Source organism: Plectropomus leopardus, chromosome 3 (genome assembly GCF_026936395.1).
Source record: "Plectropomus leopardus strain MGB_pleo_1.0 chromosome 3, ASM2693639v1, whole genome shotgun sequence".
Lineage (NCBI taxonomy): Eukaryota > Metazoa > Chordata > Actinopteri > Perciformes > Serranidae > Plectropomus > Plectropomus leopardus.
In genome coordinates, this window is record NC_142178.1 from 33,106,945 (window position 1) to 33,130,448 (window position 23,504).

The 23,504-nt window shown below is 38.3% G+C and overlaps 2 protein-coding genes across 3 annotated transcripts in view; both read right to left on the bottom strand.

The window, feature by feature from the left end:
- Positions 1 to 12,484, bottom strand: part of dok7b (docking protein 7b) — a 32,125-nt gene extending 19,641 nt beyond the window's left edge. The window contains exons 1-5 of the mRNA XM_042485133.2: positions 12,413 to 12,484; positions 12,253 to 12,298; positions 11,314 to 11,402; positions 8,918 to 9,068; positions 3,795 to 3,995 (exon numbers count right to left, since the gene is read on the bottom strand). Of these exons, the coding sequence (XP_042341067.2) occupies positions 3,795 to 3,995; positions 8,918 to 9,068; positions 11,314 to 11,402; positions 12,253 to 12,298; positions 12,413 to 12,466 (541 nt within the window). The 5' untranslated portion in view covers positions 12,467 to 12,484. The remainder of the gene's footprint in view (positions 1 to 3,794; positions 3,996 to 8,917; positions 9,069 to 11,313; positions 11,403 to 12,252; positions 12,299 to 12,412) is intronic.
- Positions 12,485 to 13,034: 550 nt separating this feature from the next.
- On the bottom strand, positions 13,035 to 19,844 carry LOC148190035 (uncharacterized). 2 transcript variants are annotated; one of them, XM_088073689.1, is made up of 2 exons: positions 19,193 to 19,844; positions 13,035 to 16,406 (listed from the first exon to the last, which is right to left on the bottom strand). In XM_088073689.1, exon 2 carries the CDS (start codon positions 16,351 to 16,353, stop codon positions 15,934 to 15,936), a length of 420 nt encoding a protein of 139 aa, XP_087929815.1. In that variant the 5' UTR covers positions 16,354 to 16,406; positions 19,193 to 19,844; the 3' UTR covers positions 13,035 to 15,933. The 2 variants fall into 2 exon arrangements, with proteins under 2 accessions (XP_087929815.1, XP_087929810.1); XM_088073684.1 differs by having other exon boundaries at positions 18,931 to 19,843.
- Positions 19,845 to 23,504: the final 3,660 nt, after the last annotated feature.

The window sequence follows — 23,504 nt, forward strand, 5'->3', positions numbered from 1 at the left end:
AAACACTCAAAACTCTTCTTGACTTCATCTGGGTGATGTCATATAACATACTAAAATGCTTTTTAGGTAATGTACAAATAGAGTGATGCAAGGAGGACTTTTTTCGTAGGCTGACGAGGAAGTTAGCGTTGCCATGGTTCCCTTGTCAAAAAGCCAACGAAATTTTTAGATTTTAGATTAGATTTAGATTTAGAATTAGATTTCTGAATGCTGCAGAAAATAAGCTCTGTGACTAACAAAGGTTTATACTTGTTTTGTTCAACAACATAATCTTCACAAATGAATACTACTTTTTAATTTTTTTAAGCATAAATAAAACGGTCAGAAGTAAACACTAATGTTAGGTTAAAAATGAACTACACTACTGTTGCATGACTTAACTTCACTACCACAACAAAGCTGCAAACCCATGTTTGGTATAATGACACTCTGAGGTCTGATACAGCCGCTTGTTAGAAACCAACCTTTATTTTAAGACACCCTAAAACCTAAAATTTCATGAGCAGGATATTTACCAACATATTTTATGATGAAGAGCAAAATGTGAAAATCTCTTAAGCTTGTTTTAATCACAGATTCTTTACCAGGCATCTAACTTAAATTGCATCAAAAAAAAGCTGACTTCAACACAAGTGAACCCGGAGAGCAAAAATGCTAATTCATTACCGGGTTTATGGATTCAATCCTGTACCACTCTTTAGGGCTGTGTATGCAAGAATCTGATACAGGGGTTATGATTCAGTATTAGAGCTGTACCCGACTCAGAATCATGTCAGCCGAATCAGATTCAGCAGTTCGATACAAACATTCAGCAGTTTATTGGGGTTTTTTTTCCACATCAAGTTTTTAAGTTTGAACGGGATTGGCAGGACGTTCAGATGGCATCACAGCAGCATGCACATGATGCAAACAAGCTGACCCCCAACTATGGCTCAGAAATGTGCAACAACATTTTTTGCAGACACTAGATACCAACCCAACCCAACACAAGATGAACTACTGCCACAATTTTTTTTCATGTAATCTATGAATTAAAAATTGAGTGTTTTTGAAAATTGATACAGTATCACAAAACATTTCGTGACACTCAAGTGTATCAATATTTTCTTAAAACCCTAACCCAACTGTAAGCCGACAACTTGGTGTGTTAATGCCCAAAAGAAAGTCTGCAGTGGGTGAGGCCAAACTGCAGCTCATAAAATCACTGCTGAGCGCTGGTATGTTCTGCATGTACTCAACAAATACAAATCAACATGTAAAAATGTAAGCCAACACTGAGCTTTACCTTGCACTCATGCAAGGAATGTCACTTGTCGATTTGACTCTCACATCTCTGTCTTTCTGTCACTTCTGTTTCTGCAGCCATGCCAAGAGGGCCTCTCTCTGCTGCCCCGGTGGCTGCTGGGCAATATGTAGATGAGCTGAAGAAAAACATTGGCATTGGTGGTCTAGCCAGCAGGGACTATGTAATTGGTTGAGTGGCGACTACAGAGGGGGCTGGTATTTATAGATATTGCCCGTTCGAACACTGAAACCAGAGCCCGTGGCCCTCATGGTTATTCCTGTATGAGCCATGAGACTGATTGCGCACACACACTAAGACAGGCGTCACCTAAGCACATGCAGGAACTTTCTCTTAACAGCAACACAGGGGAGCTAGAAAAACATTTTCAGGTATGTTAATAAAACCAAGAACACAGCAGCTGTTGGCTGTTAGGTTTCCTCACAATAAACACTTTAAACATTATCCAGTTTAACACTAACTATCTTCCTGTCCATGTCTCTCTCGCTCTCTCTCTCTCACACACACACACACACACACACATCCACACCCAAAAACAAAAAACTGCCTCTCATTCCTCACATTCATGCCCACATCAACTGGACATTCAGGGGATACCTAAACCCTAGCAACCACACAAACACACACTATTATTTGGTGGGCAGGCTATAGTGTGGTGGGTTCACACATAGAAAGACATTTTTTAGGCGGATAAAGTTACCGTATAAACATCTGCAATAAATAACAGGTTTTTATGAGAGTCTGTTAGTGTTAGATGACAGATCTATCAACCTCAGAGCACTGGAGAGAAATGAAAAGGAGCATTTATTGATCTACAGGAACCACTTAAAAAATATGGATTTTGGACAACTGTGCTGCAGTGGTTGTATATCACATGGACAATACTGGTCCAGTGAGTTTTTGGTTGGTTAGACTTTGAAACTCACTCACTTTCTCTCTCACGCTGAACATAAGTCTCCTACGGCCGACTGCATTCACATGGATTTTGTGACCCTCCAGGGGGAATGCTAATAAATAGACCTGTTTTCTCAACTTCTAAGAACTTTCTCCAAATTCGAGGGTATCTTGTTCAATGTATCTTGTTTTATGAGGCACACTGCTTATACAAAATGCAACATGTCTCATCATTAGTGCTTCTAACGATGTCTTGGATATCGGTGTAAAATGAGAACATAGAAAGTGGCTCTTTGATTATGAGGAACTGACATCAACATATAATGTTGGCAATCGATTTCTTTTTAGCTGCGCATTCACTGTACAATTTTAGAAATTTTGTTAAATGTTGACTTTTTGGACTGTTCTTTTGAAATTCTACACCAAAAACGTCTTAAAAATGCCATACGATGACTTTTTTTTACATTTGCAATGATTAATTCTTAACCCTAACCCTAATATAGTTAGCCATTTTTTAACATTTTAATTGTTGACTTTTTGGACTGTTTCTTCCACATTCTATATTATAATGTTAAAATGCTATACTATGACTTTTTTTGACTTTTGGAACGATGACTTTTTCAACCATTTTTTCCACATCCTGTTCTATGGCATTTTGCGACATAGTATAGCATGACTTTTTTCAACATTTTAATTCCAACTCATTCTGTACGAGTAAATTGTCTACAATGTAGAGTCGAAGCTCATGGTTAATGTGCTCACACTGTACGGTCCGACCATCGAGCCACAACCTGAGAGCTCACACTGTAATGGATGTAAATGGATTACATAATTTAAAACCATGAAAACATTGATTTAAGCAGTTTCACTTTACAATTAATTTTTATCCAAAGCTGTTCAGCTTGTTAGAGACAAGCTGCAAACCCAGCACCTGCCAATGTGTGCTGATAACTTAAGATGTTCAGGAGGTTTTAACTGGGAGCCAAATTATCCACAGTGGACTCGTCTTCTACTAAACAATCAGACCTGAGGATTAATACACTGTATTAAGCAGTTTCTTATTAAGAGTCTGTGTTTTTCCGATGCTGTTTAGCTCGTTGCAAAGGCCTGCTGACTATGGGAGCCAATGTGAACATGCAAAGATGCAAATGTACCCATCTAGAGCCAGTTTTTGGAGTTTATTTTCTTCATTCTGGGCTACTGTGGAAACATTGTGGTGCAAGGTGGACAAAGCTCCCTATGTGGATATAAACGGCTCACTCTAAGGCAAAGGAAACACTAATTTTCAGGTACACTTAAGAAAACATATATTATATTCCACTTTTGCCAATATATGCACCCACATCCTACACACTGGACCTTTAAGTTCTACTGTAGCCCTGGTAAGAACGTCCCTTAAGTCATATTAGTTTGGCAAGTTAAATACAAATTAGAACAATACACACCAACACCAAAACAGAGCCAGTTATGGAGAATCTGTGCACTCCTCATAACTGTTATTCAGTTATTAGTGTTTAAGTGTTGCCCTTTTTGGCTGAGGGCCACAGACTCTAAATCCACATGGCAGTAAAATCCTCTGAGACCAGGAGTTACTTACAGTATCCGCAGCGAGTCCCCCCCTCAAACACGAAGCCATTTGGCACAGCGCCATATCGACGCAACGCCGACAACTTCCAGTGACCAATGACAACAGGAGGGACGCCTCTGGTAAGGACCAATAGGTTGTTGCACAGGTGGAGGGAGGCGGGGCCGCTTTCCAGTTTGGTACCTGGCTCAACATTGACACTGAACCTGTGGACTGAAGGAGAGAAAAAGAGGCAGAAGATAAGCGCGTGTGTGGTTTTTACATACTCGGTCTTAAGACTTGAAGGTAATTGACAAATCATTGATCATAAAGCACATAAATCACACAACAAATGAGGTGGAACATAAAAACAAACCCCCAAGGACTACACACACATAAAGCACATGAACACACATGTACAGTGTGACTGATGGCAGTGGTAATGATGATGAAGCAGTTCTTTAAGCTCTGCTGGCTGCAATTTGTCACTGCTCAGTCTGTGCAGATGGCACTTTCGTTGTGCCAAGGTCTGTCTCTGCCTCTAACAGCCAAACACACTTCACACTGTCACACATTGTATATACATATATGTATATACAACGTGTGCCCAAATGACACCATTAGTTACAAGACAAACATTAATAAATACAAACTAAGTTAATATATACAGAAAGCACTTTCATATAAAATGAGTTTTTTTCTCTTCACTTCCGACTGCAGAACAGACCGAGGGGCTCAGCCAGCTTTTTTCTTGGATAATTATGCAAAACTTACTGCCTTGAAGAGAGGAAATCAGTATACTTTAGAAAATGTTAACAGCAGTTGTAAAGTATTCATAATTTGCAAGAAAGATAAATTATGGTGAAAGGGTTTCAACGTTTTGCCAACAGCATTGTGAAGAAACTTCAGGCATGAAATCAACTTTTGTTGGGTAAAGAGAGTTGAGGGAGAGATGCACAATATTGGATTTTTTTTTGGCAATATATAACAACTCATTTGGGTTATAACTGATACCAATGTCGATGTATCCACTTTTTTCCACACTTACTTTTAGAGACTGTCAGGTCTCTTCTGTAGTGGAATTTACATAATATTATCAATACTAACCAGCAGATGGAGCCATGAAATACAATGCTTTTATGTGTATGCAATATTTGTTCATTGTGTAAAATAAGAAAAATACTTAAACTTTGGTTACATAGAGATGCCATAATTATTCAAATAATGATTTCTTTTAAACTAAGCATGTAAGTCATCCTACTTAGACAGGGTTGAATGATGTTTTCCCTGAGACTCTCCACAAAAACCTTTATCTATTCGTTGTGCTGCGAGGCTCAACGTGCTAACAGGGCTGATGTTTGACATCCAAATGTCTGTGGTTAAACGTACTTGTGTCGTTCTTCCTAGAATTTAAAGCTCTCCCCAAATCACTCTGCTTTTTAAACAACAAAAAAGTTGCCCTGACTGAATATACCTCTTTATGTGTATGCCTGTAAACCAGTTTATCTTTCTTATTACATGTATTTTTATTTATTCTTAATACATGTAATAATAATACTTAATACTTGTATCATATTTGTATATCTTTGTAGGACTTTTAGATATGTTGTTTTGTTACCGGTGCTGTATTCTTTACCTGATGTTTTGTACATGCTCACAAAAAAAAAAACGGTTTGCCTTATCGACAGAACTCAGCATGTTGGCCGATTTCGATGTGATGACGTGTCGATATTATCATGCATCCGTGGTTAATGGTTTAGCATTGTCAGCGACAGAAAGCACAGCTACAATCTGGGTTTCAAATGTTTTAATTAGGATGGAAATTGTTCTGCGACACGAGACCTTAATATGAGAAAAACTACTATTTGTGGGTTTCAAGAGGAGATAAAATGACGTGACATTCAAATAATGACGGTGCTAGCGGATAATATGATTAAGGGGTGGAATGGAGCCTCCAAAATATCCTCAGGTGGTACTTTGAAATGCGGAGGAAGACAAATTCATTGTTCAGAAAAAATGTTTATAAGTATAAGCACTGACAGGACCGCCTAGTGCTGCACCAAGAAAATGTAAATTACATTCAAAGCCGGGCTGTGAAGTACAGCAAAAAAAAAATCAGGCTGGAGTTATTTAAAATTCATGATAACAGAGAGGACATTTCTCAATAAAGTTTGGAACGAAGGTAAAAAGTTATTTGTCAGGGGTCCAAGTTATAGTTCTTATGTAAACCAGTGCAAACTTATAACTGAAAGGCAGAGTTTTAACAACAGATAAATGCTTGTGTATATAGATAAATAAATAAATATAAGAAAGCTAGTGGATGATTCAAGTGAAAGATTGTATCATCATACAAAAGGTTGACTTTTTTTTACTTTTCTTGCAGTTCTTATTGTGAAAGGGAAGCCTCAACAGGCTAACTAGAGGAGGGAGGTGGGAACAATGAAATAACACACTAAAAATGAACCTTGACTTGCAGGGTTTCTCAATTGCTAATTTCAGAGCAGAATAATAAAGGTGCAACATTCAGAGCCTGGGCAGGTGTTCAGAGCTACCACTGTGATAGTCTTTGCTTTTTTAATGGAGCTCTGTACACGTGTTTTTATTGATCCACAGAACCATTGTGTGACTTTTTGTGATTTTATGTGAGTCTTGTGTGTGTGAATGCTTCTTCGTGTTGTTTGAGCCTCCTACCGAAGGCAATTTTCTGTCTCCGTTTTCTAAATATTGAATCGAGATGTGTTACTTAGCAGTTCTGCAGTGCACATTTAAAGAGCTGTGGTGTAATTTAAAATGAATCTGTAGTGGGTGCATTATTCAGTACGGGATATTGGTTTATTAAAACATGCTATCCTTGAAATCTAAAAAAAAAGGTATAACAGAATGTCAAAATATGCTCCCCATATCCTGACAGTACACACAGCCCTGTTTGTAATCATTTTTTGATAGGTAACAAGACTCTGGCCCTGTTTATACCTGGTATTATTATACGTTTTGGGTGATGTAAATGACCAACAATGACGCATTGTGATCCAATCACTCAAACCACTCAAACGTGTCAAGATGCGTTCCCAACATGGACCTCGTCATCAGTGCCAGACATGGTGGTTGTCTTGTTGACAAGGTGCTAATGCCCTATAACTTAACCATTTTATGTTGAGATGGATGCATGACCATCCATTGTTTTACCCCGTGGACGGACACGTGTTGAATTCTGCTGACAGCGATATCTTCAGCTGTACTGACAGAACCACTAACAGACTAACAAGCATGCTACAGAGCAGTCCACTTGAGTTTCATGGATGTATTATAGCAAGTCTGGATACAGCACGGAGGCAGGGCCTCATTCCTATGACAGCTGCTCATTGGTGCATGAAGCAAAAGAGCTCTTTCTCCAGGTATAAAATATGATAAAATACGAGGATCTACTCGCCCATAAGGCATGCTCACTAGAAACTTACAGCAGCCAAGCGTGCCCGAGTGGATAACTTCTGCCAGCGGACATAAGTGACTTCTGGTTTAGCGCTTCGCTAGTTTGAATGGCGGTCTAAAAAATGTTATCTTGCGGCTCTTTTAGACTTTACAGATGTTATCAAACTGGATGGCTTAAATCTAGATAGTAAGTAAGTTGTTTCGCAGGAGTTTTGATGCTCACAAAAAAGTATCTACTGATTTACAGACGTCTCTTTCCCGACGTAAGTCAATGGAGAAAAGTCTTTCTGGGCCAGACATGAATGGACATGACCGACCCGGGCGGTGTAATTCCACTTTTAGCCACGATGTAAAACTGGCATCAGAGCCTGGCGCATTTCCTGGGGGCTTGCTGGGCTCTGATCACCGAAATGCAGGTCTAAAAAGACTCTTTGTAACTAATTTGAACTACTGTGACATTTTTTGAAAAAGCAGCATGAATTGACAGAACCTCGCAATTGCCTGCACACAGCTCTCACCTCTGATGCCACAGGCAAACATGAAGGCGGCTGAGCCGAAATGACAGCAGCAAACAGTGCCAGTCACAGTGCTAACGGTGCCAAAACGGTCCAAAAATGGCAACAGTGCTGACAGAGCAGAGAGATTTTATCCTGGGGTAAGTGGAAGGTGGGAGCTACACTTCTGAAACAATGTCATCTTGTCACTGTTATCAGCAGTAATTGTCATATGAGCACAGAGCAGCAGGGATTAGCTAGCCAGTGGGACATAAAGGAAGAGACTCACATGTACTAACATGCACATGCAGCCAGCCTGGCAACCAAAACAAAGAACAGAGCAGCTCCAATTACAACGCACAGAAAGAGTGACTTCATTTTCTACTCAGGGCACCATTATTTTTACTTTATTTTTACATAAAAGATAGTTGTTGACTGCTAAAAATGCTGTGAATGTCGTATATAGAACCTTTAAGCGAGTAAATCTCATAAAATGTGTAAGAGCAACTCCATCTAGCACAGTTCACCCATAAAAATGGGATTCAGAGTCCTTTGGCATTTCTTACACGTGGACCTTTCCCCTCTCCTTTTTCCCCTCAGCTGAACACTTTCCACCGAAAAGAAAGATGTGAGGGTGAGACAGCAGATTTTGCAGATAGATGAGGACCAGAGTGATGGAGGACAGATTTTATCTGTCTGTGTAATTCCACTTGTCATTTCTTTGATCAGCTCTGACAAGTGACCTCCAGTGGAGTGTTTTTATTCAGCAACACTGTTATATACATTGTAGCAAACCAACTTCTAAATAATTGAGAATACTCTAACTGTATATGCATAAGATCACATTCAGGCTTTACGCTTTCATGTTAAGGCCAAAAAGAACTGGGTCATGGTGAAGCTGATGTAATTCTATGTCTTGAATAAGCAATATTTTAGATGCTAATACTGAATCAGACACTCTTTGAAACAAATATCTCTATCAGAGGGTTGTATATCCTGCTGATACACAAAAAACAATCTGCTCTTCAGATGTGTGCAACTCTCTGGGCTCCTTGCTTCCTCAGTTGCATATTGCAAACACAAAAACCAAGCTGATGTAAAACTAGCTGAATTTCTTGATGTGTGTTATCCAAGTGCAGCTCTGTGAAGCAACTTTCCCCTTCAGTGCCTAAACCATCTGCACATCACATCCTTGAACAAGTGCTCAGGACTGTGACAGGCCAAACCACTGACCTTCTCCCAGGCTGTAGCGGATGCGAGCATCCCAGGCCAGTACTGCGTCTCGGCTGTTGAAGCCCAAGACTAGCGTGTGAGCCAGGCAGAGGATGGAGAGCGTGTAGGATACGCCGTCATACCCGGGCCCTGGCTCCACACCACAGATCCCCTGGGGGAGGAGAGTAAATTACACTGATTTATATTAGATTGTATAACTAATGCTCTGTTATTCTGTATTGTTTTTAATATCTCAAACAAATAGTCTCATCAGCCTAAATCAAAAGAGTCGCTTGTATCCTGATTGAGGTCAAGTGTATTTTTTAGGTATGAATACTCCTCTTTTCTCCTCTTTCACCTCCACTGTTATTGAAGCAAGATGGGTTTTTTTGTTGTTTTTCTTTTAAGATTATTTTTTATGATGCTGTTTTTTGCAGTTTTTTGATAAATGCTTCTACCATCAGACAGTCTACTTGTTATACACCTTTCAGGTCAAGTGTGCGGCATTTAGGGGGCAGAAATATTAGCAGAAATTGAAAATAAGATAGTAAGTATGTTTTCTTTAGTATAAAAATTACCTGAAAATAACAATCTTTATTTTTCATTACCTTAAAGATATTCTTGGGGGGGCTTTTCAATGCCTTTATTTGATAGGACAGATAGAGTGTTAAAGGGGGAGAGAGAATGGATTACATGCAGCTAAGGGCCAAAGCTGGACTTGAACCTGTGGCTGCTGCGGCCAGAACACAGCCTCTGTACATGGGGCGCCTGCTCAACCAACTGAGCCACCAGGTGCCCCAGTTTTTTGTTACCTTAGAATGAGCAGTGGAAAAACACTGATTGTTTTTTTATCGTAAAACTGCTTTATTCAGTGTTTTACTGGTTTTAATCGCCAAGTCTGTCTGTTTTGGAGAGGATGGGCCCTCTGCAGAAAATCTGTCAACTGTTAAAAACCCCCTGAACATTGAGCCAGTCCAACTGACATCACAGCAATGTGGGGGCGCACACGATGAATGGTATGCAGAATTACCTGTTTGTCAATTTTTACTTTTACATAGTGTTTGTATTGTGAAACACATCATAACAACTTTGTAGTGGCATTTTCATTCAGCTGATTTGTGTTTGATAGACGTCTTTGTGAGCGTGCAGTAGCCTACAGGTTTCTGTGGTGGGTGGGGTGTCTGGTGCTGGAGCAGCTCATGCAGGTTCTCAGTACATGATGTTCAGAGTCTGGCCAAACAAACATGAGTTTCCTGTGGGCATCTATGTTTTCCCGAGTAGATGCACTGAAATGCATTTAGATCAGAAGTCTTAAAAACCGACATGGAGTAATCGACGTCTGACTTGCAAGGGTGCGCACCTTGCCTGTTTGTTTTGGTGTGGATCAGACCTTTGTTAATAACTCAACTCTCTGCAAAAACTTCCTGAACATCTGGATCAGAAATAACATTTTAAAGGCATATTCTTTTTTTAAAAAAAACTTTCAAAATCATACAGTTTATCTACCAGAAACTGTGGAATATGGTTGTTCGTGGTGCAGGAAGGATAACACATTTTGCCCCAGCCACCCCGCTGCTCTGGTAATGCAGTACTGCTCCTTACCATTTTTCTGGAAAATAGTGTGCACTGGGTAGGGGTTGACCGATATTGGTTTTTCAGGGCCGATACCGATCATTACTTAATGAGAACAATAACAGATATTTGGAACTGATATGCATTTACGATAAAAATAATAGATTTTCTGCTATTTTTATAGTTTGGAATATAACAAACTCCAACACAAAACCTTTTTTAAATGTCTTTAGCAAATGTTTGATCAAAACTGAAACGTTTAACATCATATACAGCCAGTTCCCAGCAACTCCTTTTATAAAGTCAAGTGAAAATTTAAATAAAAAATGAAAAAATAGAAATAGCTCTGTGAGGTACTGTGCAGTAAAAGTTCCTCCAATGCTGACACTTTCTTTGCACTTTTAATCAATTAATTTTATCAGCGGTCATTAAAATAAACGCAGATACAGACAATTGGCAAAATGCAAAATATCAGCACCGATAATTGGCCAGGCCGATTATCTGTACTGTACCTTGTACTGGGGTCCATAAACGGTCTTGGAATTGCTCGAATTGGGTATTGTTTGATTTAAGTTTTCTCTAATCATTAATTAAAGGACATTTTTTCACACCCACCCACCCCCTACCAATGGGTACAGATAAGAGGCCGACTTTGGAAAATTCTGCCCAAAATTCCTAATGGCCTGATCCATCCATGTGGTATTACCATTATTTGCTCTGCGCCCTGCACATGTGGCAGAAGAGGAAAGCCTGAAGTGCGTGATGCAACAACACTAAAGAGCTGTAATGTAGCTGCACTTGAGATCAGAAGCAGCGAGCCTTTGGTCTTCTGCAGCTTTACGTACCTCCAGCGTTACATTGAGCCTCTCCTTGTGGCCGCTGCCCTTTTCCTTCCCTTTCTTCTTCTCCTTATACACCAGCAGAGTTAGACAGTCTGATGCAGAGACACAGAGAGAGACACTTTACAGACAGACAGGCTTAAAAGTCAATATTGCATTTAATAGCAGAATGTAGAACAACAAAAGCATCACTTTTTTTGTAATCTCTGCTGTGTGATGCCTGTGTTTACACCACAGCTGTCATCACAAAGCCTAAAACAATGAACTGATCCACAGGCACAGCTGATGAAAGGAAAGACACAAATACACACGCATGAACACACACATGCAGAGCAGCACAGCATACATTATACCCACTTTCTTCAAGGACACAGCAGTGGGCTACAGCTTGAGCCACATGTTTGTGTATGCAGAGAAGCACAGTGTCTGTCCTCACAGCATCTCAAGTGAAACTCAATACTGTTTTGAGACATACTGCTTTCATTTTCTGCCAAGCTTGCAGAGAGAAACCTCTGTTACACCGTGGCAATGTCACAGGTTACGTATATCGCTGGAAGGCTTTCAAATAATTAACTTGAAATCTAACTGGCACTAAAAACCCTTAAGATCTAATTTAATATCCAATTTAATATCCAGACTCGTAATTCGAATGAGACAGGCATCATTCAGTTGTCTGATCCTTTAAAGGTGAATTTGGTCAATTAAATAAATCCAATCGATCATTTGAGCTGGAGTATTGCGTGACATGCCCACGTGTTGACGCGTATCTGCGCGCTCCTGTGGCGCACAGCCAAGAGACCAATTGACAAATTGTGTTTAGTTTAACTGCAGAAAAGGAGATGAGATTAGTGCTGCATGACACGGAGGAATTAACTTTTCCGTCGCTGTAAAAATGAGCATTTTGTGTGGGAACAAGATTGAGAAATTTAAATCAGTTTTCCATACCTGCCACCGGAGAGGGCTTCCGAAGAACGACGCACCGAGTCTTCCACTGCAGAAGTTTGTAAAGAATCAATAAATGACAAAGTATATTCCCTTAGCTGGTCCTAAAGTATGGACAAACATTTTAAAGTTAAAAAATAAGAGAAACACTGGAGAAATTTACCTTTTTTCCATCTCTAAACTTGACTTGTCCGTCCGCGACAACTGTATCCGTCATCTTCTGTCATGGTTCCGAGCAGCTGTGTGTGTGTGTGTGTGTGTGTGTGTGTGTGTGTGTGTGTGTGTGTGTGTGTGTGTGTGTGTGTGTGTGTGTGTGTGTGTGTGTGTGTGTGTGTCTAACCCAGTCCACAAAGAGCGCGAGAGGGGAGGTCACTTTTCAAAATAGCCTTTACAGCCTGAGCCCCGGCGGCAGCCTGCGCTCTCTCCCCGGTGATCACACCACCGAGGCGGGCAGAGACACCAGCCTCCCCCCGCGGGCCCCTGCCAAGTTAGTACAGTTGTCATCCTGCGTCAAGTGCTTATTGTTTACAATGGAGCTAATTCGATTAAAACCGCATCACTCGCGCACCTTTCACTTAGCTGGAGCTGGCTCTGAGCCGGGTGTCAGACGGGGATTGAAGTTGCCTTAATGCTAATCAGTGCAGACTCGGCTCTGTCTGTGGAAAGCCAGTTTAATCTGTAAAAGCGGCTCCAGAGTAATGCCAATTAAGACATGCAAAATGAGCACATTAGATTCAAATCCGCAACGATGAATAAATCATTATGCAAGGTTACCAGTTAAGAAAATACTTTATTTTGTGAACATGATATGACCACATCCTCCTGCTTGTTCTACTGATTCACTGTTTAACAGCAACAAAGTCCAGTGTTTTTTCATCCTTACATTGCTCCTGACCGCAGGACTGGGTGTTTTACTTCCAAGGGCCTCCCTAAATTCAGGGCCATTTATTGACAGGTGAACACTGACAGGTGAATTTAATGAACTAACTGGTGACAGGAAAACTTATCTCACAAAGAATCATTCCTCCACTGTTTTGTGCAGACAGCTGACAATGTCTTAGGGTTCCCTTTTTAAAATGCTCATATTTCATTGTAGGGCTGGGCAATATATTGATATTATATCAATATCATGATATGTGGATATCACAATGGATTTTGGATATTGTAATATTGTAAGTGTTGTCTTTTCTATGTTTTAGAGGCTATTACAGTAAAGAAGATGTGGGCAATATATCATTTTTACTCAAAGTGAAACAGCTGGTACACAGTTGGCATTTTAACTTCATTATAACATTCATTATTTAACTTTATTATAACTGTATCTTATTTAACTTTATTATAACAGTAACTTATTTAACCTTATTATAACTATGTTATTTAACTTTATTTTAACAGTACTTTAACATGGTAACAGTAGTATATTTTGTTTGGTACTTGTGCTTGCACTACAGTAGTTAAGAGAAGATTTCAAAAACATTAGAATATTGTGTATGGCAATGTAGCCTAAAAATATCATGATGTTACTTGTAGGCCATATTGCCCAGCCCTATTTAATTGTAATGCAGCTGCTTGCCATGTTAAATAGTTTATGAAGAAAGAACTGACTTTTATACTGCTACAATTTTTCATTATTTTGTCTCCCCCTTTGAAAGGGCTCTTTTCAGATTTTAAATAACGACAAGTTTACTTGTGGTAAGTATCACTAAGTGTGCGAAAACAGCTTTATCATTTGTTCTGCGTTTCTGGAGGAGTTTGGTCAAGTAAAAGAAAATAACCTTGATGCTATCAGAGAAATCCTTTCACCTTAAACTTGAAGGCTGCACAGAAAGTCTTTGTTGCAAACTGAAGTTTGAAAGTTTCAAAGATGTGAGTGTCAGGGCATCGGTGGCTGAGTGGATAAAGCAGGCGCCCCATGAAAAAAAGCAGTGTCCTTGCCGCAGCGGCCTCAGGTTCAACTCCTGCTTGAGGCCCTTTGCTGCATGTTGTCCCCACTCACTCGCCCCCTTTCACACTGTTGATCTGTCCTGTCTAATAAAAGGCTAAAATGCCAAAAAAATAATCTTAACAAAAAAAAAAGAAGATGTGGGTGTTTATACGGCACCTGACAAAAGACACTGTTAAGTTACATTATGGGAAACGCAGGATATTACGAGGCCGACCCACACTGAGGACTGCAAGTCAGAATATTTCTGCTTCTGCTGCTTCGACTTTGACTGCTTGCTGGTCTTTAAACTTTATGGAAGATCAACACTGAATCACCAGAGCCCCCATTTAATTTACAGATTTCTGTCAAAATACAGGACCAAAGAACTACTGGTGTTACTGCACGAGCACAGCAGACATGATGGACAAGGTTTAACAGCTACAGGAGGTGCATTGCTGTGTCCCAGTTCTGTACTAAATACTCTTTATATTTAGAGCTATAAACTAACTGTTTTTGCAGTTATTAGACAAGATATAAATATATTTTTCCAATACAACATAATCTGATCAACATCTATCAGCCTGTGAGTGCGAATTCAACTTCACGATTAGAAAAATATTTCCTAAAGATTTGATAGCTGTTGTTTTTGTTGTATTCCTGAAGCGGGACATTTTCATCAAAGCATGAATGATATTTCATAGATATAATTTGTTAATCACTGTTGTGAAAATAACAGTGCATCCGGATTTGCATACTTCTCCTTTTACTTTTTGTACTGTTGCATGCAGTATGCACACAATCAGGACTTACTACTTCTTCATAACACTGCAGCCTGAACTTTGACCCTCTTGCTAATTTAAGCGTTACCATGGGGATCAAACAAAATGCTATTCCCCCAGCTCGCCAACCAGGAGAGGTCTGTTGTTGTTACTTTGCAATGGTAAACTTTTAAGTTAAAACTGCATACTTTGTTGACTATAACATTTTATTTTAACAATAGTCAAATTAGCCCACAAATGAAATGGTATATCATTATTTTAAAATTTTGTTGTTGTTTGTAATCTTGGATTTTTTTTTTGTTGTTCAAAAATGTATATTCCTATTATTCCTTTAAACTATAAAAATGTCAATCAGCTGTCATCCGTTTGCCTCTGAGTCAATGTGACGAATCTTCCGCTGCACAGAGGATTGTGGGTCAGAGCAGTCGGAAAAAAGCATGCTAGCCTGCATACTGCAAAATGCGACCGGATGTAGTAAAACATCCTAAAATTTTGGCATACTACATTTGACATACAACTACACACTACATCTTTTTCTGGCATACTAATTAGATGGTAGTATGACCATTGGTACGCACAGCAAGTGTAGTGAACTAAAAAGTACAATTTTTCCTTCTGAAATATAATGGAGTAGGAGTACAAAGTTGCATTGAACAAAAATACTCAAGTAAAGTCAAAATTGCACTTAAGCACAGTACTTGTGTGATCACACAGCTGCTTTCCGCCAATGCATATACTGAGGATGAGTATGCAGTGAGGAACTGGGACACAGCATTTGATTAATCTCAGCCTGTCACCATCTAATAGCAGCCTCTGGATACAGTGCGGGAGCAGCTGCACAGTTGTTGACACTGAGCCTTTTGCCTCAACCTGGAGTCCAGACAATGTTTCAGCTGCTGCGGGCTGCGTCAGTGAGGTCAGCGTCACAGAGACCACATCAGCAGGCCAGACAGTTCACGACGCAGCTAAAAATTAGGCTCCTCAAACAAAGGTTGCCTTCAATTTACTGCGGTCTATCTGCCCTTTGCCCTCACTCTGATCCAGCTGTCTCTTGACTTTAACCATGGAGGGCAAGTCTGAAGTCTGGTACACCGTCGACCGCATCCTGCTGCCACGGCAACGCAGCTCCATGGCCACACCCTCCCACTTTCTGTCGAGCTCCGAACCCTGGGAGCCCCGGAGGTCTCGGGACCCTCTGCGGGTTTGCCGGCTGTCTTCTGTGTCTGAGGTCGCCCCGATTCGGTCCAAATCCAACGCTCGTTTTGGGGTCGAGTGGTTGGAGCGGGATGAAGGTGACTTGGATTTGCGGCGTGAGCGGAGAGGAGGCCGTGGTGGAGGAAGAGGAGGAGGAGAAGAAGAGGGAGGGATGGGGTTGGAGGATGTTGTTCTTCTGCTGGGCATTTTGAACCCTCCTCCTCCTCTTTCCCGGTCTCTCCATCTGTTTTTGTCTTTACCTGAGGGGGAAGAGGCTGCTTTAAAATGAAAGAGACAACAAAAAGGACAGACGGGGGAGACAGAAGAAAAGACAAAGCACCGGCACTGCAAGACATCCGCATGCAACCAACACTCACAGAAAACACAAAATAAGAGCAAAATGTCATGCGTTTGCATGCTAATGTCTGTGCTGCAGTGAGAAAAAAAACAACACACAGACTTTAAATTAAAGCTACAGGATATCAACCCTCGGTATGTTTATGTGTATGTGAAGAAGGGAGCGAGAAATTAAGAAAATTATTCACATTCTGTCAAATTCAATGAAATATCACACTCTGACAGCCATGACCAGCATGTAGCCAACTGTTGCAACACCATGGATACAGCAACACACACACACACACACACACACACACACACACGCTGAGAGCTAGAGGGCAGGCTCTATGACATCATGGGAAAGAGGGTTAGATGATGCTCAGCATGAATGTGTGTGTGAATGTGTGTGTCTGTGAGTGAAAACAGACATGTCCTCGTCTTAATACAACCTGCTGCCATCTACTGGCTGACGGCAGCAGAGACGTATCTCTCTGTATTTTTTTTTTGGATGACAGCTGATTTTCCGCTCACAGCTTTATTTTATGTGACTTGACCTTTTTAAACCTGTTGCTACATCTGCTATTGATTGTTCAATTAGATATGAATAAACAAGGTTAAGCAACAGACTTTTCATACAGTAGACTTGATTTGACATGCAGTAACACGAAAAACACAGGTTAAATTAATAATAATAGAAATTCAGACATCAATAATGTTATAAGTTTTATCTGCTATTTTCCTGCTTCAACAAGTCAAAATAAGCTGTGATGAACACTTATAAAAAAATGTAAGTTGGGGAATAGAGATTAAAAAATATAAATCTCTCTTATGTCCCATGGAGAATGGAAAATGACTTAAGTATAAATAAATAAATGAGTGAATTTAGAAATACAAATTTGAATAAATGAACATTGAAATACCTAAATATAAAAATAAATACAGTAATGAATATAGAAATAAGTCTATGTATGACTACAGTAATAAATTGAAATAATTAAAGATATAAATAACTACAGTATTAAATAATAGAAATAAGTAAATGTATAAATAACTACAGGATGCATAAATATAAAAATAAGTAAATGTATAGATACAGAAATAACAAAAGGTATAACTAAATACAGAAATAATTAAATGTATAAATAACTACAGTAATAAATAACATAAATAAGTAAATGTATAATAAACTACTGGAATAAATAAATATAGAAATAAGTAAATGCATAAATATATACAGAAATAAATTTATAGATAAATACAGAAATAATTAAAAATCTGAATAATAATAGTAATAAATAAATAAGTACGTAAAATAAGTATAAATAAGTGAATGTATAAATATTCACAGAAATAATTAAATGTATAAATATATATAGCAATATTTTAATAAATAACTACAGGAATAAATAAAAAATATAGAAATAAGCAGATGTATAAATAAATACAGCAATAACTAAATGTATAAATAACTATAACTAACTACATTATAAATAATAAATAATAATAAGTAATAAATACATATGAAAGATAACTAAAAATAAATAGAGAAACAATTAAATGTGGAATTACGAATAAATCAATTAAATTAATTAAATTAATTAATTTAAATTAATTAATTAATTAATAAAGAAATAAGTACATTTATAAAGAACTACAAAATAAATAAATATAGAAATACGTAAATGTATAAATATATACAGAAATAATTAAGTGTATAGATGAATACAGGAATAAAAAAATACATAAAGACATACATTAATGTATAAATAAATACAGGAATGAATAAATGCTAAAATATGTAAATTCAGAATGGATTACCTGAGAGACACAGAATTACATACCAGTAATAAATGTAGGTAGACAAAAATGCAGAAATAAATTTAAGACAGTTATTGATGTCTGGTATACTTGTTACGATTTTCTTTAAATCTATCTATGCATTTATATACGTTTTCATATTTATTTCAATTTTTTATTTTATTTTCAATGTTATTCTTTTTTTCTTTTACTTATTACAGTATTTTTGTGAATTCAGCATATATTTTGTATATGTATTATACTTGTTGTTATCATTATTTATTTGCATTTAATTAGTTAGTTAGGATATACATGTATTCAGCGTTTGATATTTAAGTCATTTTTCGTCCTCCATAATGTCCTGCTGTCAGAGTTTTATTCATCTGTCCATCCACCTCATGCTTTGATCCCGACTAAAATATTTCGGTAACTGTTGGATAAACTTCCCTGACATTTGGTTCCGATATTTTAGTGCCCCTCGGGAATCAACAGCAGCCAAATAATTTAGTTAATGTTACTTATTTAGCGCTTATTAGCAGCTGTCCGCGTGCTAACGCAGCATGTTAGCATTTAGCTCGAAGCTAGAGCTGTCAAATGAACAGACCATAACATCAGATATCAAACAGAGCCAAAGGTCGTCCTACTTACCAACTTCGAGTACGACGACTTGTAAGAAGGGTTAAAAAGTCTCTTTTTTCCGTCTGTGTTTCGGAGTTAGTGTCACAGCAGCAGGTAAACACACCGTCTGTCTCAGGTGTGTTTACCTGCTGCGTTTAGACGTTAGGCGATCAGAAACGGTCTAATGTGCGATTTCAGGGCGCTATATTGGCAGAAATTAAATATAATTTAAGAACTGTGCTTTCAGAAGAGTAAAACCACACGAAACTGAGGATTGTCGTGTTTTCGTTACCTCAGAAAGAGCCGTTTATTTCTGCGTCAGGAGCAGAGCAGCTCGTGTCTGCGGTCGGGCTCCCATATTGTTTCTACAGTAGCCCACAAAGGTCAAAACCGTTCACTGACTCTGGGGAGGGCCATTCGCGCAAATGTTTTCAGTAAAGTTTACCGAGTCGGAACTTGGTGAAGTGCATTGTATGTACTTAAATGCAATAACAAATTAATGGGAAATGTTTAAAATGTGACCTATTATCTGATTTTAAAACCATCAAAAATGAAACTAACTAACAATGATGCAATATCAACACATACATTTGTCATCATCTGAAATGGCCAATTTTACTTAAAATAAAAGAAATTCTGTATAAAATCATAATATATTTATCCAGCCGTGGATACATGTGGATTTGGTTTGATGGAGCCCGTAACTATATATATATTTATTTATTTTTATTTTTCTTAAGGGCCATTATTCACGTTTTCGAGTTGGCCACTGGTTTACAATCTGCAACCTCACCACTACACAATTGTCGGGGAGCTACTGTAAATAAATAACAAAGTAAATGTAATTGTAACCAGTCAGTTACTAACAAAAATAAGTAGTTAAATTACAGTTAACCTACCAAGCTTGATTTCTTTAAAAACATGGGAGGGCGAAGAGCAACTCTACAACAAATGACCTCAAATATAACAAGAAATTAGTACAAAGTTACAGGAAAATTATATAAGAAAAAATAAAAACATAAATTAATAAATAAAGGAGAGAAGTAAAGTAAAGCTAAAAAAAAAAGTCAAGAAGGTGCTAAAAATGTCTTTTTTTTGGTAACATAATTTTAAATTTATAATAAGAGAATTAGAGATAAGTTCTCTGATAATTTTTCCTCATTTTTTTGAAATCTTCTCAACACTGTTGATACATGCCACTAAACTTACACACTTGACCTTTGATTGCCTATTTTAATCCAATACAGTTTGGATCTGGATCTAAAATGAGACTCAATTCTCCTGTTTGATCTAAGTCTGAAACAAAAGGATAAAAACTAGCCTCATTAATCTGTGAGAGCCTGAAGGCTTCTCTCAACAGCCCAAACGCATCCAAACACTTTTTTGCAGCATCAACAACTATTTCTGTTCTCAGATTTTCTTTCCGCCTCAGCAGTACAGTTCACCACCTTGGCCAGAGACGCTAAGAAATTAACTATGTCCTTACGCAAACAATGCTTTCTACATCCGTTTTGAATATTTCCTTTCCTAGCTGCTTTCTCTTGATTTATCCTTTTCTCAGACCTGTTCTTCATGACTTTCTTTCTCTTTGCTCACAGAGCAACATGACTCCTGCCACACTGATTACACTTTTCCACAGTTTCCGCCGCTGCACATCTCATCTCCACGTTTCCCCCTGACATGTCCACACACCATCGAACTGTGTCCAGAATTTCAACAACTGAACGGACTTGAGAACAAAAACCCTTAATGTGTGACTGATATGATCTAAGAAAACTTTTTCAGGCAGGATTACTGAGTCAAGACGCAACAGATCTTCACCTTCACACCTTCACACCTTCATCCTGTGAATGTCCACACCTCTGTTACGTTCTTAAAATGTACCTGCATCGCCCACATGTGGTTCTCCATCAGCTTTACTGGAACTCTTCTTTTAAGTGGCAGAAATGATATTTGGTAACCATCAATTATTTCCAATGTCTACTTACATTGCGTCTTATTCAAATTCCTTTAACCCTTTAAGACGTGAGCAAACTGGCTTGATTTGTTTCGAGAGTTGGCAGAAAGCAATGAGCAACTTTAGAAGAAATGACCAAGAAATTTGCGAAATAAAAAAAGCAATTAGTACAAAAAATCTGGAAATTAGCACACAAGGGTTTTTTTTGTTTGTTTGTTTGTTTGTTTTTTCAAAAGAAAGAAATGACCTGAAAAAAATTGCTTCAGAATAATTCTGTAAAATAATTTCAAATACATAATTCTGATAATTATAGTTAATGTTTTTCTATTCTTTTCTCTAGCTTTCATTTATTTATTTTTTTATTTATTGGCAATTTGTGGGACATTTCTTGCCAAGTTGGTCATGCTTATTCCCCCATGTTTTCAAAGCAAAGCAAAAAAAAAATTGCACATGATTTGAAAGTTTAACGACTTGTGAAAGTGTCTGAAGCAGCACAAGAAAAGTGATATAAATTCAGGTTTCTAAGGGTTAACTTAACTGACGATGCCAAGATTGTCCTTAATCGAAGTCATGAACTGATTTTTGTCCAACAGCTCTGTCCTTTCTCTTGGTCAATTTTATTTCATTCAAGTGAACTTCTTTTTCATTATCACTATCATCACTGTAACTTATTTATTTTTCTTATTTCTTCTTTTTCCTTCCTGATTTTTTCCTACTGTTTCTTTCATACTCATCTTCCTCAGTCTACCTTTAATTCCATCAAACACCTTTTTTGTTTTGTGTTCCTTCTCTCACCAGCAGATGGAGCCATTTGAGATGAGAAGCTGAACTGTGTAAACACACCGAGGAGGCAATTATTTTGTTGGCCGGTGGACGCGGGCAACGGTCCAGACGAGAGCCAGTGAATCGAAGCACCAAGCCAAAACTGTATTCATATAACAGCTTCTGTGGACGAGGTTTTCCCATGCAATTACAGCAACAGTGAGATAAGCTCACTGGGTCCTGCAGCATGAAAACAAGAGTCACACCCAGAGATTTGTTTTACTTTGAAGAACTCTCAGTATTTTCTTGATGATCAAGTAATAATTTTATTTGACCACATTAATTTAATGGCCTCCATAAAGCTGCTCTGTGGTCTTCATCTGAAAAATTTATAACACTAAAAAGGAGACAGCATCCACTGTCCTAAAAGATAAAGATACTTGTTTTTGTCCTTTCCTATCTATTTTCCCGGCATTGCTCCGGACATAGCCTTCTGGTGAACACTTAAAAGAAAAAACAGACTCATACATCACATTTAAACAGGAACTGTCTGGGGTTTTTTTGTGTGTAATTAAGAGGGCAGAAAGTGGAAAAGGCAAACACATTTCTTCTCTTTCTTTCTGTTTCTTTCTTTGCTTTGCTTAATTATATAAATTATTAAATATAGCTGGTGTAGCTGTCGCATGTCAGTCCTGGAGGAGACACAAACACATCTGACAGCACTTAAGACTTATTCTGATGAAAACTACAAAAAATTAAATAAAAATCATCGTGTGATGCAATAGATACACACAGGCCTTGATTTTCTCTGTTTGTAGGTGAGCATGAGCACATATGTGTGACGTGAAAATGATTATCTGTGCATGTGAGTGTGTGTGTGTGTGTGTGTGTGTGAGGACGAGGAAGAAACAGAAGCTAGTTGTGTTTGTGGGCTACCAAAGAGCCCGGTATGACAAAGCTTGCCTAACAAGGCGTTGAGCAGAGGAGAACCCATGCATAGCTAATAGCCCAGTTCCCCCAAAAGCCTTTGTACCACAAAACAAAAGCCCTGTCCTGCGCGCGCACATGTGTGCACACGCACACACACACACACACACACACACACACACACACACACACACACACACACAGAAGCGGCAAGGGAGAGAGGAGGAGAGGAATATCAAGTAAGATATATAGGAGAGAGGTTATGCAGACGGAGAGAGGAGGTCAGAGGTCAAAAACAGAACAAAAAGTTAACTGTTGAATCTCCTGGCTGCTACTGAAGAATCCTCTAACTAGGATCGCTGTTGGTCAGTTTCAGAATAAGACATTTCTGTCAGATAACCTGAGATAATGCCAATATTAGATGGTTAGTTCCAGTGGTGGAGGACGTTTTGAGATTTTTTTACTTATGTAGCAATACAGAAATATAGAATACTCCAAGTAAAAGTCAAAATTTGAACATTTTACTAAAATACAAGCACTAAAAGTGCATAACCAACTTACCTTAAAGCAGAGGCACTTTAGGTCAGTGTCATTTTAATACATATCTCATCATTTGTTATTAATGGTGGAGCTGATTTAAACTACTGTATATACCGTTGTGCAATTTAATCATAAAACGTGTTTTTCATGCAATAACATAAAACAACTGCAGCTACAACTGTCAGATGAACATAATGTAGTAAAACGTACATATTTATCAGCAAAATCTAGTGACGCAGAAGTAGGAATATTACCACAAAATGGGTGTACTCAACAAAAGTGTGAGTACTTTCTAAAGTATAGTTTCATTCCACCACTGGTTATTCTCATGAAGATACTCAGTTTTGACATTAAACTTGACAAACTTTGAGTTTAAATTCAGCCAAAAGTCCAAAATACATGATTTTACTCTTGGTTG